The sequence below is a fragment of the Mobula birostris genome, chromosome 23 (genome assembly GCF_030028105.1).
Source record: "Mobula birostris isolate sMobBir1 chromosome 23, sMobBir1.hap1, whole genome shotgun sequence".
Classification (NCBI taxonomy): Eukaryota; Metazoa; Chordata; class Chondrichthyes; order Myliobatiformes; family Myliobatidae; genus Mobula; species Mobula birostris.
This window is the reverse complement of record NC_092392.1, coordinates 31,205,845-31,224,227: the sequence shown is the minus strand read 5'-3', so window position 1 is coordinate 31,224,227 and position 18,383 is coordinate 31,205,845. Positions and strand designations below refer to the sequence as shown.

Sequence of the window (18,383 nt, the reverse complement as noted above, 5' to 3'; positions counted from 1 at the left end):
AATGAATGTTACCCCAGATTTAAGTGCCATAGTTATGCATGGTGAGGGTTGTCCATGATGGAAAATCTAGCGGATGCTTTAAAACAAACCAAAACTACTGAGGGACTAAGCCAGGAGATAGACACTGTATGACACACTTTCAAATCACCAAGTTCCATGGTCAAGAAATGTCCAAGAGGACCACAACTTTGTCGTGATTTGGAGGCTTGCCTGCCTCAATGACCAAGAGAGCTATGCTGGTTGGAGTCAGGCTTCATGCTTTGGCTCTTTGTAGGGTCACCCATGCCAAACGGGTCAGAGGGTAGAGGCCTGACTAAGAGTGGTCCACTGGTTCTCTAAGTTCAGGGGTTCAGCTCAGGGCTAACAACCCTGACTGGTAAAACAAAATTGTTATGGGAATAGCAATGAAGAATCCTCCTACAGCTGAGTGTGACGGTATTCCTGAGTCTCCACCCGGGACTTGCATGGCTGACAGTAGTGAAAGCCGAGAGGAAGCTACTGACATGATGAAGGAAGCCCTGAACACCCCCAGAGATGGAGGACATCCATTGCTGCCCGAAACGCCAGTGGCGTAATGGGCAGTAACTCACAAAGTCAAAAAAGGAACATTTGATCCTTTATTACGAAACCAACAAAGACGAACGATCATATAGCAATTTAAAAAACTAACAAAACTATATTAGCGATACAACATTCAAGTCAGCATAACTAACTGTTTTCATTAGCAATATCAGAAGTAGAGTTCTATATGTATTTAAGCAGTCTAATAACATTCCAATTATTGATCTAGTTAGAGATCCAATAGTGTCCCAATTAGCAGTCAGCAAAAAAACTATTCATTCTCCATGCCCCAACCCTTCTTCGCTAGACTACACTAACCAACTAACTAAGCCAAAGCATGAATATGTAACCATATTCATTTGCTTCGACCACTCCCTGATCCATGTGACAGATTACCATAATAAACGTGCCACAAAGTACAATACAGACAGAAAATAGATACGTGGCTCCTACAGAAAGGGATACCTATTTTCAAGGTGTATTTGCTCTAAATTGCCGGAGGAAAAGTGTGACATGGTGAAGCACCAAGTCAAAAACAAATCTTCCCCATGAAACAAAAGGACGTGTAACATCCGAGAGCTATCAAGCTGCATCACTCCTTGGTACGGAAACTGCCCTGCGGCAGACAGGAAGGCTCGACAACAGATCGTCAAAGCTGCCCTGCGCAACACTGGCACCGGCCTACCCGCCATCAAGGACATACACACAGAAAAATGCCAGACAAGGGCCAGTAACATCATGGAGGGTCCCACATGCCCTGCTCAAGGACCGTTTGTCCCACTCCCGTCAGGGAGGAGGCGACATAGCATCCACACCAGGACCACCGAGGTCAAAAACAGGTACTTTCCCCAAGCAGTAAGGCTGATCAGCACCTCCACCCACTAACTCCACCACTACTTTATTATTTCCCATCAGTCACTTTATGCACAACCTAGCATCACTTTATGAACATGCAATCAATCTATGTATATAAGTGATCTTATGTATTTATATTTATTGTTTATTATTATTATTATTGTATCTTTATCTTTTGTGTTGGGAGGTGGTTGTGCTGCATTGGATACGGAGTCACAATTGTTTCATTCTCCTTACACTTGTGTACAAGAAATGGCATTAAACAATCTTGAAACTAAAGCCGGCAAATGAACTAACCACCATAGCTTTCAAGCAATTTTGTTGGAGGGGTATAAACCTGTGGTCAGTGCTCTGTGGAAGTCACAGTAAGGCAAGGAAAGCCTGGGGCAGTTGTAGTCAAGCAAGACCTTTGAAGTGAGGCCATTGGAGACAGCTCTGCTTACGACAGACAGGATAATGTGTACTCAAGCTGAATGAGTGAGGGCTCTTGAGTGAGACTTCTCCAGAAACATGGCTTTCCTTTACTCAATAGCAGGTCCAAAAATTCAGACAAAATAACAGAGGGATGTGAAACATACCCAAAAACCAAGACTCCATTGTCCTTACTAACTTCAAAACATCATTGGCTGTCTGCTTGAAGTTTCGATTGACTTTTAACACATTCATTCTGAATGGCATTTGATCTTGCAAATAAATAATACAATCAGAAACAATTTACAGTAATCAATATCCTTAACTGATAAGTCAATTCTGTATAAAAAATAGTAGTTTTCTGTTCAGACTTTGGAACAGGGTGGGTGACAGGGGGTCATGTGATTCTCCTTGTGCACAAGTAAAATAAAAAGAATGTTTGAGTTGTAAGAATGCATGTGTTCTGGGCCCAGTTATTAAATTATCGTATTGTCAGCAGTGACAGTTATTTTGATGGCTGGAGATAAATTTGCACCTCAGTATAAATGGAAGTTGACAGAGTGGCTCAGCTAGTAACACAGGTTCGACCCTGACCTCTGCCTCTGCTGTGTGGAGTTTCCATAATCTTCGTGTGGCCACATGGGTTTCCCCAATTACTCGGGTTTCCGCCCATGTCCCTAAACAGTACTGGTAAATGGCTCAAGCTGGTGTATGGCAGGATAATCAGGGTCAAACGAGTTTACAGAACATAGGAGAGAACAGGTGACAGGGAAATAAGAGGGGGATGGGACAGATGGGAATTTTCTGATATGATGCATTGAATGGCATGAGAAATTAAGCGCTGTGCAAAAGTCTTCGGCACATAAGGTATGTACGGCGAGGGTGCCTGACTGTACTTGTCAATGTGGAGCGGAGAGCGAGTTTGTCAATCTGGCTGGAGCAAAGGATGTTGGGAATGGTGATGGAGGAGAACTGTGGAGCAACGTGGGACAAATGGCAGGGACCGAGTACCAGGGGCAGGGTGTGGCACAGGTGCAGACACACCCAGCCCTGAGACACCAGGCAAGGTCACTTGATTCCAAACAATTGGTTTATTGATCATTACAGAATGTCTCTCTGGTGCTTCCCAATCCCTCCCTTCTCCCTTCCCCTTTTCCCAACCATGATTCCCCTCTCCCTGCCCCCTTCCCACTCTCAGTCCACAATAGAGACCCATATCAGTATCAAGTTTATCATCACTCACATATGTCATGAAATTTGTTTTCTTTTTTGTGGCAGCAGTACAGTGCAATACATAAAATTACTACAGTGCCATGCAAGCGTCTGAGGGACCCTAGCTACATACCGGTATATGTGCTTAAGACTTTTGCATAGTGCTGTAAATTTCCCAGTCTCTTTAGAAGTTAAAATATTCAGTTTAAACGATTGTGTTTACTACATTCTCATTCAAGTTGTGATCTAACTGAGCTCTAACAAAATTAGATTAGGTTAGATTTATTTATTAATCACGTGTATATTGAGACATGCAGCAAAATGCATTGTTTCTGTTAACAATACACGATGTTATCACACAGTCTGGTGCAAACATCACATGCTCATAATGTTCACCAGAACAACATGAAGCCAACATACAACAAGCAAAGAACCAGCAAAGCAATCGTTCCATTCTTATATTCTATTTCTCAGCCAATAGAAACAATTCTGTCTGCCTTTTTAATCTCCAAACTCTTGGTGTCAAAGTTCAAAGTCCAATTTTGGTGCTGTCTGTAAGGAGACTGTACATTCTCCCCATGGAATGTGTAGATTCTCTCCGGGTGCTCTGGTTTCCTCCCACAGCCTGAAAATGTGCTGTTAGTCATTGTAAATTGTCCCGTGATTAGGCTAGGGTGGAATCAGGGGTTGGTGAGGTCAACACGGCTCAAAGGACCAGAAAAGCCTATTCCACGAAGTATCTCTCAGTAAAGCACCAATAATAAGGCAGATTTCTATTCAGAGCTTGTAACGTGACTGCAACATCACAGGTATATCAGGGGTGATTGATAAGTTTGTGGCCTAAGGTAGAAGGAGATGAGTTATTCCAATAGAAGTGGTAGAGGCAGGTTCGATTTTGTCATTTAAAAAAATTGGATAGATATATGGACAGGAAAGGAATGGAGGGTTATGGGCTGAGTGCAGGTAGATGGGACTAGGTGAGAGTAAGCGTTCGGCACGGACTAGAAGGACCGAGATGGCCTGTTTCTGTGCTGTAATTGTTACATGGTTATATGGTTATATGGCTCTCGTTACATGCACATGCAGGTCAACTCTGAGTGATTATGCAGAAAGTTTGAAGTTAATAACTCACCTCCTTCTGCCTTAGACCACGAACTTATCAATTACCCCTGCTGTGGACACTTTCTGGAGGTCCAAGATCCGTATGCTCTACGACCGCTGGACAAAGCGTCTAAATGTAGGAGGGGACTATGTTGAAAAATAAATATGCTAGGTTTTCTAAAATTGACTCCTTCTACCTTAGGCCACGAAACCTATCAATCACTCCTCGTATAGTACACTACAGCCGGAAGTGCCTACTCTGCACTCTGCCTCGAAATAAAATAAATAAATATTGATTGGTTCAGCTATATCCCCCACCTTGTTCCATTTCCCACAATGCATCATCTCACTTATTCTGGATTTATTTCCATTTACTTTTTTTGTTGTCCAGCTGACCAGACCTTCTTTATTTTCTGCAGCCCAAAGCTTTCTTCCTCACTGTCAATCACCCCAGTTACTTTTAAAATCACCTGCAAATTTCCTTACCATGTCACTGTTACTTCAGTTTAATTTCAAAGGTAGAAGAGAAAGGGACGGAGAAGGGAGCTCTGGGGGTCCCCCTCATTCCCCTCACAAAAGCATCCAACAAACATTACTCGTGCATCCCACCTGTTGGCTAATCTTAGGGTTAATATACCACAGTTCCTCAGATGCTGATGCCTTTATTTTGTTTGATCAGTCTTGGATAACATCAAAAGTCTTAATAAAGTCAATGTAAGCTGTATCTGTAGCAACCCTCATAACAACAAAGAATCTCTTCAAAATCATCCACTCTATGCAGAATAATTGTCTGCATCACAAGGATCTGCTGCCACATCATGATGTTAGTAGTCCATACAAACTCATTTATCTAAGGCACCAGAACCAAAAAGTATAACCAAGCTTAGATTGCAGAGATTTGGCATGGCATCCGAAATTTTTGCTAACTCCTATAGATGTGTGGTGGAGAGAACATTGACTGGCTGCATCACAGCCTGGTATGGAAACACCAATGCCCCTGAATGGAAAATCCTACAAAAAGTTGTGGATACTCCCTAGTCCATCATGGGTAAAGCCCTCTCAACCATTGAGCACATCTACGTGAAGGGCTGTCGCAGGAAAGCAGCATCCCTCATCAGGGACCCCCGCCCCACCCAGGTCATGCTCTCTTTTAACTGCTGCCATCAAGAAAGTGGTACAGGAGCCTCAGGACTCACACCACCAGGTTCAGGAACAGTTACTACCCCTCAATCATCAGGCTCTTGAACCAAAGGGGATAATTTCACTCAACTTCACTTGCCCCCATCACTGAAATGCTCCCTCAACCTATGGATTCACTTTCAGGGATTCATCTCACGTTCCTAATATTTACTGCTTATTTATTTTTCATTATTATTATTTCTTCTTTTTGCATTTACACAGTTTGTTGTCTTCTACAATCTGGTTGAACACCCTCGTTGGGTGGTCTTCCATTGACGTTGTTATGGTTATTATTCTATAAACCCCGAAGGGTCTGTATTGTGCTGTAGGTTTTCTATGTTTCTAAATTTATTGAGTATGCCCACAAGAAAATGAATCTCAGGGTTGTCAGTGGTGACATATATGTACTTTGAAAATAAATTTACTTTGAACTTTTGAACTTTGAAGATATAATCTCCCCTAACAGTTCAGAACATATCAAAACAGTGGAAAACCTTCACAAGGATTATCTTCTCCACCTGTCCATCCATGGTACTAAAGGATCCCTCCATTGGTGGGCAATGGTATTGGTTTACTGAGTGTATAGTGACAGTAAGTTCTGCAAACAGAGCAGCCCCTGGAGCATTGGGTTTCCAACCTATTTTATGCCAAGAATCCCTACCATTAACCGAGGGGTCCATGGACCACAGGTTAGGAACCCCTGATCTGGAGTCAAACCTTGAGTGTGCCTACAACAAATGCAGTGCCACTGTAAGTCACAAACTGATGACTGTTTCTCCTTCCCTCCTGAAGAAATGCTTAGATATCTAACATCCAGCAGCAGTACAGGAATGTTGAGAACGGTATCCAGCAAGGAGAGAAATACCCATGTGTCATTTGCATCCACAGAACCGGAATGGTTGAAGATATTCGGATCATTAACCTGCCCGAAACGTTCTAATTCTTGGCTAAATTCTCCACCAGAGAAAAAAAAAGCAGCATGTACTTATCATTTAAGGGCACAAAAATATTTATTTTTAATCCATTAGGAAGCAATAGATTTCACATACAATGAAAAATTAAATCAATGTTAAACCACCAGGCAAAGTAGTAAGAAATGCAATTATACAATCCACAGTCATCCAACAATGGATGTAAACCCACTGTAGTGTTTATAGCATTAACCATGAAAGAGGGCACTATTAACCCACCACCAATTTCCCCCTGTCATAATCTGCAAAAGAGCAGTGTTAGTTCGGCCACGGCTTTTCATCATATTGGTTACAACAGGAAAAATTGATTCCGTGTCTCTTTATGTGAACAGGATTGAAATTTCATTGCCTGTGTTTGTGTAGTTCTCAGCTATTATTTCAAAAGTAGATCAGTGAAAAAGTTCACAAACCCCTTAAACTGGAATGATAAATCAATAATTTGCTTTCATAGAAAGGGTATGAGCACCATAAAGACTGTAATAGGCTCATGATCTATAAGTCTGTACATCTGCAATAAACCATGCTGAAACAAGTCAGGCACTCATAAGTTTAAGCAAACAGCCAAATCACTATTTGTGCTATTTTGTAATAGAAGTAAGTCTTCAGTCCATATACAGCAATCACAGAAGTAACCTGGAGGATTCTGCTCAGTAAAGAAGGGTCTGGTAGCCTGTAAATTGAAGAAGAACTCATTAAATAGTGCTGAAAATGGCACAGCTTTGAATTTATAATATGTGCTTTTAGCTTTAGGTGAATTAACTTATGAGTTTTAACACTGAGTACAATCTAAGAAAAGGGGATCTTGGTCTTGAAGCTGACCTTATGTTCCCCATTCCATTCAGAATCTTGAACCACATTTTAAGGAATGGGGTAGTAGCCTGCCTGCCTTAACATTTCCAACAGAGGGCTGAATGAGTGACCCTCGACATCTGAGTGCCTTCCTCCAGGCAGCACTATACTCCATGGCAAGTGAACCTCATCCCAAGATTTCTTGTTTGGATTCAAAACCATGTCATTGTCAAACAAATGTCTTTGCTTAGGAGACAACAAAATACTACCTGGCAGGTTTCTAAATGGGAAGGGAATCAAAAGGTGTGAGTGAATAAACAATTACCAGACTTCAGCCAACCCTGTCAGAAAGTTGAGGAGTCAGATGTGAAATGCCTACTGTCCCTCTCCCGCATTCGGTGGATGCAGTGCCTGAACTGGTATCAGACTTCTTGCTCATCATGGACTTCCACGTCTGCCTGAGGGCATACTGAGGTGAGCTGAGCCATGATTGTCTGACAGCCATTCAGCCAATTGACACAATGATGGTCAAGAAATCTTTAATGAATTCTATTAATTATCGCATGGCATGCGGCCAAGCTTTCTGTGTCCCAAGATCCATTGATGTTCAGTGGTGAACAGCAATAGTCAAACGGCTGGAAATGGCAGCCAACCAATTCCAGGATGTTGGTAACACACATAAAAGTTGCTGGTGAACGCAGCAGGCCAGACAGCATCTCTAGGAAGAGGTGCAGTCAACGTTTCAGGCCGAGACCCTTCGTCAGGACTAACTGAAGGAAGAGTGAGTAAGGGATTTGAAAGTTGGAGGGGGAGAGGGAGATCCAAAATGATAGGAGAAGACAGGAGGGGAAGGGATGGAGCCAAGAGCTGGACAGGTGATAGGCAAAAGGGATACCAGAGAATCATGGGACAGGAGGTCCGGGAAGAAAGATGGGGGGGGGGGACCCAGAGGATGGGCAAGGGGTATATTCAGAGGGACAGAGGGAGAAAAAGGAGAGTGAGAGAAAGAATGTGTGTATAAAAATAAGTAACGGATGGGGTACGAGGGGGAGGTGGGGCATTAGCAGAAGTTAGAGAAGTCGATGTTCATGCCATCAGGTTGGAGGCTACCCAGACAGAATATAAGGTGTTGTTTCTCCAACCTGAGTGTGGCTTCATCTTTACAGTAGAGGAGGCCGTGGATAGACATGTCAGAAGGGGAATGGGATGTGGAATTAAAATGTGTGGCCACTGGGAGATCCTGCTTTCTCTGGCGGACAGAGCGTAGGTGTTCAGCAAAGCGGTCTCCCAGTCTGCGTCGGGTCTCGCCAATATATAAAAGGCCACATCGGGAGCACCGGACGCAGTATATCACCCCAGCCGACTCACAGGTGAAGTGTTGCCTCACCTGGAAGGACTGTTTGGGGCTCTGAATGGTGGTAAGGGAGGAAGTGTAAGGGCATGTGTAGCACTTGCTCCGCTTACACGGATAAGTGCCGGGAGAGGGAGATCAGTGGGGAGGGATGGGGGGGACGAATGGACAAGGGAGTTGTGTAGGGAGCAATCCCTGCGGAATGCGGGGGGGGGGGAGGGAAAGATGTGCTTAGTGGTGGGATCCCGTTGGAGGTGGTGGAAGTTACAGATCCCGATGGAGGTGGCGGATGTTACGGAATCCCGTTGGAGGTGGTGGAAGTTACGGAATCCAGTTGGAGGTGGCGTAACTTCCGCCACCTCCAACGGGATCCCACCACTAAGCACATCTTTCCCTCCCCCCCTCTCTCTGCATTCCGCAGGGATCACTCCCTACGCAACTCCCTTGTCCATTCGTCCCCCCCATCCCTCTCCACTGATCTCCCTCCTGGCACTTAACCGTGTAAGTGGAACAAGTGCTACACATGCCCTTACACTTCCTCCCTTTCCACCATTCAGGGCCCCAAACAGTCCTTCCAGGTGAGGCAACACTTCACCTGTGAGTCGGCTGGGGTGATATACTGCGTCCGGTGCTCCCGATGTGGCCTTTTATATATTGGCGAGACCCGACACAGACTGGGAGACCGCTTTGCTGAACACCTACGCTCTGTCCGCCAGAGAAAGCAGGATCTCCCAGTGGCCACACATTTTAATTCCACATCCCATTCCCATTCTGACATGTCTATCCACGGCCTCCTCTACTGTAAAGATGAAGCCACACTCAGGTTGGAGGAACAACACCTTATATTCCGTCTGGGTAGCCTCCAACCTGATGGCATGAACATCGACTTCTCTAACTTCCGCTAATGCCCCACCTCCCCCTCGTACCCCATCTGTTACTTATTTTTATACACACATTCTTTCTCTCACTCTCCTTTTTCTCCCTCTGTCCCTCTGAATATACCCCTTGCCCATCCTCTGGGTCCCCCCCCGTCTTGTCTTTCTTCCCGGACCTCCTGTCCCATGATCCTCTCGTATCCCTTTTGCCTATCACCTGTCCAACTCTTGGCTCCATCCCTCCCCCTCCTGTCTTCTCCTATCATTTTGGATCTCCCCCTCCCCCTCCAACTTTCAAATCCCTTACTCACTCTTCCTTCAGTTAGTCCTGACGAAGGATCTCGGCCTGAAACGTCGCCTGCACCTCTTCCTAGAGATGCTGCCTGGCCTGCTGCGTTCACCAGCAACCTTGATGTGTGTTGCTTGAAATTCCAGCATCTGCAGAATTCCTGTTGTTTGCCAGGATGTTGGTGCCATCCCTTGATGAGTGGGCTGGCTGAGTTTTGATTGGCTGACAGCCCACAGTTTCCTGTGGAAGAATCAGCTGTTCACCAGCTGGATTTGGCCTCTTGCAGATCACAAAATGAGAAGCATAACCAGATAGTATTGCAGAAAGTATTTTTGTCACAAAAATGAAACAATTCAATAGTGTATTTTAAATTGGCAACTGAATTCAGTTCTAAAAATGCAGGTAAAAGTGGAACTGGAAGGTTTCTCTGCGGATTTTAATCGACCTCTGTGAATAACCTGACTTTTGAGCACTGAACATGATCTTGGAAGTTCAGGATCAATTACCACTTGTATTAATGTACTGCAGGGTTTTTTCCTAAAGTAAAACACCTCCAAATATGTTGAAAAGTATTTGAAGTATGCTTTTTAGATCCACTGAGCTTTACATTAAGCTTAATAGGTAACAAAGCTCTGCAGGTTTGGGTATAAGTTTTATGTGTGATTTCAACTTTTCTTAAAACTAAAAACTTTCTGATCAACATTGATTTCCAGAGACTGATGGTCAGGAAATCATTAATTAATTTTACTAATCATCAGATGGTATATGCCAAGCTTTCTGTGCCCCAAGATTCATTGATGTTCAGTGGTGAAGAGCAGAGGTCAAATGGCTGGGAATGGCAGCCAGCTCATTCTGGGATGTTGGTGGCATCCCCTGCTGAGTCAGCTGGCTGGATGGGCCTGCGAGGAAATTCTGAGCGGATACCTATGAAGGTGGTTCCAGTTGGATTCTGGTTCCTTCAGCCTTTACAGAAACAAAAAAGAAGTCCAAATTCTCGCTTTTATTTAGTTTATTTAGAGATACAGCACAGGTACAGGTCCTTCCAAGCCAACAAGCCCACGCCGCCCAATTACACCCACATGACCAATTAACTGAGTAACCAATATGTCTTTGGAATGTGGGAGGAAACCGGGGGCACACAGAGGAAACCCACACGGTGACGGAGGGAGCGACGGGGATAACTACACTCATTTGCCCAACCATTGAGATGTTCCCACCTTAAGGACTCATTACCTTGTTATTTCATGTTCTCATTATTCATCACTATTCATTTGTATTTGCATTTGCACACTTTGTTGCCTTCTGCACTTTGGTTGATCTTTCATTGATCCTGTTATAGCTACTATTCTATAGATCTGTTGAGTATGCCGCGGTAAGATGACCCTCAGGATTGTATATGGTGGCATATATATACTTTGATAATAATATTTACTTTGAACTTTGAACGTCTAAACTGTTTACAGACAATGGCGGGAACTGAACCCGTGTCGCTGGCGCTGTAAAGCAATACGCTAATTGCGATGTTACCGTGGTGCCCCAAAGGAGCATTTTAATGCTTGCTACCGTTCGTTCGGCTGCTGAATAACTGTGTGAGCAGCATTGCGTGTACCCATAGACCTCACATTGCGAAGAAAAGTAGATCCTGAGGTCGCTAGGATACACCTGCTTTTACAAGCAGGCCTTGAATGTTAATGAGGCTGTTAACGAGGTGTCCCCATCACCAGCACTAAGCTGTCAGTTCCTCAACTAGACATCCTATCGTTACAATGACTATTGTACCATGTTTTAGAAGACTGTATGCATGGAAATGCTGTGTATGGGCAAGTAGAAATTTCGTTTTTTTAATTTTTATTTAGAGATATAGCATCAAATAGGTCCTTCCAACCCGACAAGCTGGGCTACCCACCTATATAACCCCAGCCTAATTACAGGGCAATTAACCTACTAACCAGTATGTCTTCAGACTGTGGGAGGAACCCGGTGCACACAGGGGAAATTCAGGCATTCCACAGGAAGAGTGTACAAACTTCTTACAGAGGACGCTGGAATTGAACTCTGAAATTCGATATCCTGAGCTGTAATATTGTTGCCCTAACCGCTACACTACCGCGTTTTATTGAAATGGAGAATCGGATTTCTCCCAGCAAAGGAAAATCCATATTGTGCTATTACAATCCCAGTAAAAAAAAATCTATCTGTATCTCTACATGGCTCTGAGAGCTTTGTCCACCAAATAAACAAAGTCAACCAATATTGTATGAAATTCACCACATCTAATATTATGTTGTAATTACAAGCGAATTCAATATGTAGGTTATGACCTGTTTCTTAGCAACAGGTGACAAGGTATAAGCCTAAGAAGTTTCTCAGTCCACTTCCTATTCCATGCATCAGGAAATACCTATCCATCTATCTATCTGTTTACTTATTTAGAGATTCGTGCAGAACAGGCCCTTCTGGTTCCTGGAGCTGCACTGCCCAGCACCTGCTTAACCCCAGCCTAATCACAGGTCAGTTTACGATGACCAATTGTCCTACTAACTGGTACGTCTTTGGACCATGGGAGGAAGCCAGAGCACCTGGAGGAAAAACAGACGCACATGGGAAAATTGTAGAAATTTTCTTAGAGGCAACGTCAGAATTGAACTCTGAACTTCAACGTTCCAAGCTGTAATAGTGTCAAGTTTACTTCTACGCTACCATGGTGCCCAATGTTTATTGTGTTTTATCTAACTTATTGTGTCCTTTATCTTGTGTTTTTTATACTGCATTGAATCCAGAGTAACAATTAAATATGAGGAAAAGGGGAAGACTATTTATGGTTAAAAAAGAAAAATAAATGTAATACAGAAAAAATAGCTGCAGATAAATTAGAAACATAAATATTCAGTAAATGCTGAATAGATTACCTGAGCAATTCTTGAGTATTTAATTGCTTGTTCCAGTATTTCTTTATTCCAGCCACATGGGCACATCCAACCACCCCTACCACAACCGATGGTATAACCTGCTGCGGCTCAGCTGTTGAAAGAAATTATAAGTCAGGTCTTCATTGACTGTCCGTTTGACGAGGGGCAAGGATCAAACAGTCTCAAATATTCTCCTGAGTGTAGAGAAGTGACCTCATGGAAATCTGCAAGTGTCTTAGAGAGCTGGACAACATAAATATGGCACTGATCTTTCCCATGGTTGGGTTACCTGCAATCAAGATTCATCAAGAGGTTGACCATCAGTCAGGTTAGGAGATTGATAAGATGATTTATTTACCACATGGAGGGTGGGGAACCTTGGCAATTCTTGACCCACAAGGCTTGTGTCACCCCCTCAGTCACTGAGTACATTTGTCATTATAAATGACTTGAATAAGAATACCTGTGGTTTGATAAGCAAGTTTGTTAGTAATATGATTAGTGGGATTGCAGACAGCGAGGATGACCTGAGGATACAGAGGACCATAGATTAGTTGAAAAGTTGGACAGAGAACTTGCAAGTGGAATTAAATACAGATAAGTCTGGTCTAATGTCTGCAACACACACAAAATGCTGGAGGAACTCAGCAGGCCAGGCAGCATCTATGGAAAAACGTATTGTCGACGTTTCGGGCCGAAACCCTTCGGCAGGATTGGCCAAATATATTTTGGGTCCCAGAAGAAGGCAATGACAAACCACTTCTGTAGAAAAATTTGCCAAGAACATTCATGGTCATGGAAAGACCATGATTGTCCATGTCATACAACACAGCACATAATGATAATGTCATATGAGACAGCACATGATGATGATGATAAATACATACAGTATACAGTAAATGGCAGGGACCTTAGAGAGTTGGTGGTGCAAGTTGATAGCTCCCAGAACGTGGAGATACAGGTGGATATGGTAGTGAAGGGGCATTTTGGTTACTTGCCACCATAGGTAGGAGTATAGAGGATAAGATTTGGGGCATCATGCTGCAGCTGTGTAACAAATTGGTTGGACCCCATCTGGAATATTGTGTGCACTTCCCATTACTGTACTACTGAAAGGACACAGGCTTCAGAAAAAGTATAGAAGAGATTTACCAGGATGTTGCCTGAACCTTTAGTTAAAGGAGGGATTGGTTATGCTGGGATTGTTCTCACAAGGGAGTGGGGGGTGCTGAGGGGTGACATTAAAGAAGATACAAAATTATGAAGGGCAGAGATAGAATAGATAGCCGTTTTCTTTGGCCAAGGGTAGGTGCAGAGATAGAGTAGATAGTCACAATCTTTTGCCAAGAGTTGGGGAGTCTGAAACTAGAAGTCACAGTTGAGAGGAAAATAATTTAAGCGGGCCTGAGGGTCAAGTTTTTCACGCAGTGCTGGTGGGTATATGGAGCAATGCCCAGAGCGCACTGTGCCAGAGGAGGTGATAGAGACAGGTGTAATCATAGAATTTAAAAAACATTGAACAGGTACATGGGTAGTGAAGGATTTGAGAATTGTGGACCAAATGCAGAAGAGAAGGGACTAGTGTAGATAGACCTATCATTCAATATGAACAAGTTAGGCTGGAGGTCCTATTTCCATCCTGTATGATTCTGTGCTTCCATGGCTTTCTGACTCAAAAATAGAGATCAGTAGATTTTCATGGTATTAGGGGAATCCTTAAAGCTGCTATAGCCAGGGGTGGTAGCGTGGATAAGCTCCCACTACCTATTAAATGCTCCAAAGAGTGTGCATCTCAAATAGCTTCTAACAATCAAATCCAGCTCCTGGCCTTCACCCTTGGCTTAGCTACTAAGCCGGGCAGAACCATTTCCACTGACAGGCGAAGGGTCCAACCCTTAAAACCAGTCACTTTGGGCAGATGTGGCTGGTCGGCTGTAGTTGGCAGCTCATCTAGGAGGGGGAAAACTCGGATGTCAAACCTCCGCTGCCTTGCAGCTATATGCACCCATGGGGAAGGCTTTGGAAAATCCGGAGCTGGAGTACCTAAGGCAGCTCTAAATTGAGTTCAATGTTGTCTGGTAACTCAAAATTGCTGGTGCCAAACTGTATTGGTCTCTGCTGTTCCTTTGGATTCATCAGCTGCGTGGACGGGGAGCCTGTTGCATGGGCAACAGCTTGCACTCCGTATCGTACTGCCCTGGCTTATGCAGACAGCTGGGCCGCAATATCAATGGTCAAACCCAATCAACAGAGGGCTACGAGCGAAATCAAGAAATATCAGATCAAAGCAAGAAACTGGATTGGCTAATAGTCAATAACTATTCAGTGGGAAATAAAAATAACAATATCTTCATCATGGCTTTGCTAAACCAGCAGCGAGGTTGGATCAGCACCATGCCGAATTGGAAAGGTCGAGAACGGCTTCGGTCTGGGCAGCAAGGTCTAGGCCCGGAGTGTTATCGCTGCGGAAGGGTCCGGATCCTAGTGCAGGAGTGGACCTGGTGTTTGGACAATTTAGACGCCGGCCCAGATAGACCGGAAAGGCAGGATGTCGGGTACCAGAGGCAATGGTCGGACCAATTCCACTTGCTCTTCTGCAATGCTCACTAGTCTTTAGGCAGCACTGATGCTGTGTGTCTGCTCCAGATGCTACGTGCTTCATGCCTGCAAGCTATATGGTGATTTGCCCCTTTATATGATGAACTGAGACCAAGGCTATGGGCCTACAGGGGATTTGGAGTGTATCGATTCAATTTGGTGCCGAATGCTATTGTTTCCTCTTACTGTTTGCATGATTTGTGGTTTTTTTCTCTTTCGCTGCGTATTGGGTGTTGGTCTTTATTTTTAATTGGCTTCTTTCAGGTTCCTTGCTTTGTGGCTGCCTGTAAGCAGACAAATCTCAAGGATGTATAATTTATACTGACTTTGGTAGTAAACGTACTTTGAAATCCTTTGATCCATCAGAGAAAAGTTCTGTACTGTAGATCATGAAAACACCCATCGCCAACAAGGAGAGCTTTCTGAACCATTTGAACTTTCCTTCAGCAAAGCACACAAAATGCTCTAGGAATTCAGCAGGTCAGGCAGCATCTATGGAAATGAGTGAACAGTCGACATTTTGGTCCTAGCCCCTTCTTCAGGACTGATTTTCTTTGCTGAGTGCTACGTACAGTTCCGTGCAAAGGTCTTAGGCACGTATGTATAGCTAAGGTGCCTAAGACTTTTGCACAGTACTGTATTTTTCAATGTGGAGCAAAGAGCGAGTTTGTAAATCTGGCGGGAGCAAATGATGGCGGGAATGGTGAGGTTAAAGCATCCTGGGAGGGCTGAGGGACAGGTGGCAGAGTAGGATTGCCAGGGGCAGGGAGCGTGGTGGCACGACATGGGTACAGATGTGCCCAACCCCTGAGTCACCAGGCAAGATCATTTGATTTCAAACAATTGGTTCATTGATCTCTCTAGTACAGAATGTCTCTCTGGTGCTTCCCACTCTCTCCCCTCTCCCTTCTCCTTTTCCCAACCATGACTCCCCTCTCCCTGCCCCCTTCCCAGTCTCAATACACAATAGAGACCCATATCGGAATCAGGCTTATCATCACTCACATAGGTCTTGTTTTAATGTTTGCAGCACCTGTATACAGTGCAATACTTAAAATTATTACAGTGCTGTGCAAAAGTCTTCAGCACCCTAGCTATAGATATATATGCCTGAGACTTTTGCACAAAATCGTACTATACAAGTCTGTTTGTCAATCTGGTCCATTCTTGAACTCCCAGATGGAATTCAACAGCAGAACCTTGACTTGCTGGGATTTGCCAATCTATCCCACTCTGATAGTCAGACCTAGAATAAGATCAGAGCTCCAATACCATTCTACTCTATTCTACGATGATTTATGAGGTGGAGACCCGGAGGAAAAAGGTCACTTACTCACTTTTTACATTGTAGACTGATTTAGTTTTAGAGACACAGCAGAGTAACAGCCCCTTCCAGTCCAACAAGCTCACCCCGCCCAATCACACCCAGTGACCAATTAACCTACCAAACCATACGTCATCGGGGTGTGGGTGGAAACCGGGGCACCCAGAAGAAACCCACGCAGTCATGAAGAGAACGTAGAAACTCCTTCCAGATCGTGGTGGGGAATGAACCTGGGTTGCTAGCGCAGTAATAGTATTACACTAACCGCTACGCTGTTTATTCTGCCTCTTAAATATTTCAACTGACTTTGACGTTGATTTAGGACAGACAATATTCCCAATCCCACTCCAACATGTTGGACCATGGCCTCCTTTTGTGCCGAGATGAGGCCACCCTCGGGGTGGAGGAGCAGCACTTTATATTCCATCTGGGTAGCCTCTAACCTGATGGCATGAATATCTATTTCTCCTTTTGGTAAGCAAAAATTTTCCTCCTCCTTCCCTCTTCTTCTATTCCCCACTTTGGCCTCTTACTTCTTCTCACCTGCCTATCACCTCCCCCTGGGTCCCCCCCCCCCACTCTTTCTCCTATGATCCACTCTCCTCTCCTATCAGAGTCCTTCTTCTCCAGCCCTTTACCTTTCCCCCCCACCTGGCTTCACCCATCACCCTCTAGCCATCCTCCTTCCCCTCCTCCCTCCTTTTAATTCTGGCATCTACCCACTTCCTTTACAGTTCGAAACATTGACTGTTTCATTCATTTCCATAGATGCTGCCTGACCTGCTGAGTTCTTCCAGCATTTTGAGTGTGTTGCTTTGGATTTCCAGCATCTGCAGACTTTCACACGCTTAATATTTTTTGAGTTTGTTTTAAATGAACGTCAAAGACAGTCAAAACCTATAAAGGGAATCTCCTATTTCTTACAGAAGGAAGGCTGCGCTCTGTAGGAAGATTCCAAAAGCAGGGACAGTATCCAGGACCATTCACAACTGAGGCCACACTACACCAAGCAGAGTCTATAAGACCATAAGACTATAAGACTATAAGATATAGGAGCAGAATTAAGCCATTTGGCCCATTGAGTCTACTCTGCCATTTCATCATGGCTGATCCAATTTTCCTCTCAGCCCTAAACTCCTGCCTTCACCCATATCCCTTCATGCCCTGACCAATCAAGAATCTACACCAAACAGAGTCTATAAGACCATAAGACTATAAGGTATAGGAGCAGAATTAGGCCATTTGGCCCATCAAGTCTACTCTGCCATTTCATAGTAAGAGTGCGTCTTCCCTAGACTTGTGCAGCCAAGGAAACCAGGGATTTCAACAGGTTTCAGTGAGGTTACCCCTCATTCTTCTGAATTTTAGTGAATATAGGCCCTGAGCCAGCTCATCATATGAAAGCCATTCATTCCTGGAATCATTTTCGTGAACCTTCTTTGAACCCTCTCCTGTTTCAGCACCTCCTTTCTAAGATGCTTATAATACTCCAAGTGAGGTCTCACCAGCACTTTATAAAGCCTCAATGTTACATTCTTTTTCTGAGTCTTCCCAGAAAAAAAAGTATTGCCTCTCACATCTCCATCCCAACTAGATGAGGACCTTGGAGAGCAAGTCCAGGTGGGCTGAATCCATCTCAATTTATCTCATTGACTTCAACCCAATCCCACAGAACCTATATTGGGATGGTGAGCATTTTTCCATCTTCCAGTAGGAAAGACAAGGGTCACAGTGAAACTTGTAAGATCCTAACAGTTGATCCTAAGATCCTCATCTCTTGCAACCATTCAGAGCCCCAAACAGTCCTTCCAGGTGAGGCAACACTTCACTTGTGAGTCTGTTGGGGTCACCTATTGCATCCGGTGCTCCCGATGTGGCCTCCCCTACATTAGTGAAACACGACGCAGATTGGGGGACCGCTTCATCGAGCACCTCCACTCCGTCCGCCACAACAGACA

At 44.2% G+C, this 18,383-nt stretch overlaps 1 protein-coding gene across 3 annotated transcripts in view; it reads right to left on the bottom strand.

Moving 5' to 3' along the window:
• Window positions 1–6,321: 6,321 nt before the first annotated feature.
• The window catches only part of LOC140186659 (traB domain-containing protein-like), a 36,703-nt gene continuing 24,641 nt past the window's right edge, over window positions 6,322–18,383 (bottom strand). For all 3 annotated transcript variants that reach the window (XM_072241079.1, XM_072241077.1, XM_072241078.1), the window contains 2 exons: window positions 12,504–12,615; window positions 6,322–6,960 (listed from right to left, as the gene is read on the bottom strand). In XM_072241079.1, the coding sequence (XP_072097180.1) occupies window positions 6,840–6,960; window positions 12,504–12,615 (233 nt within the window). In that variant the 3' untranslated portion in view covers window positions 6,322–6,839. The remainder of the gene's footprint in view (window positions 6,961–12,503; window positions 12,616–18,383) is intronic.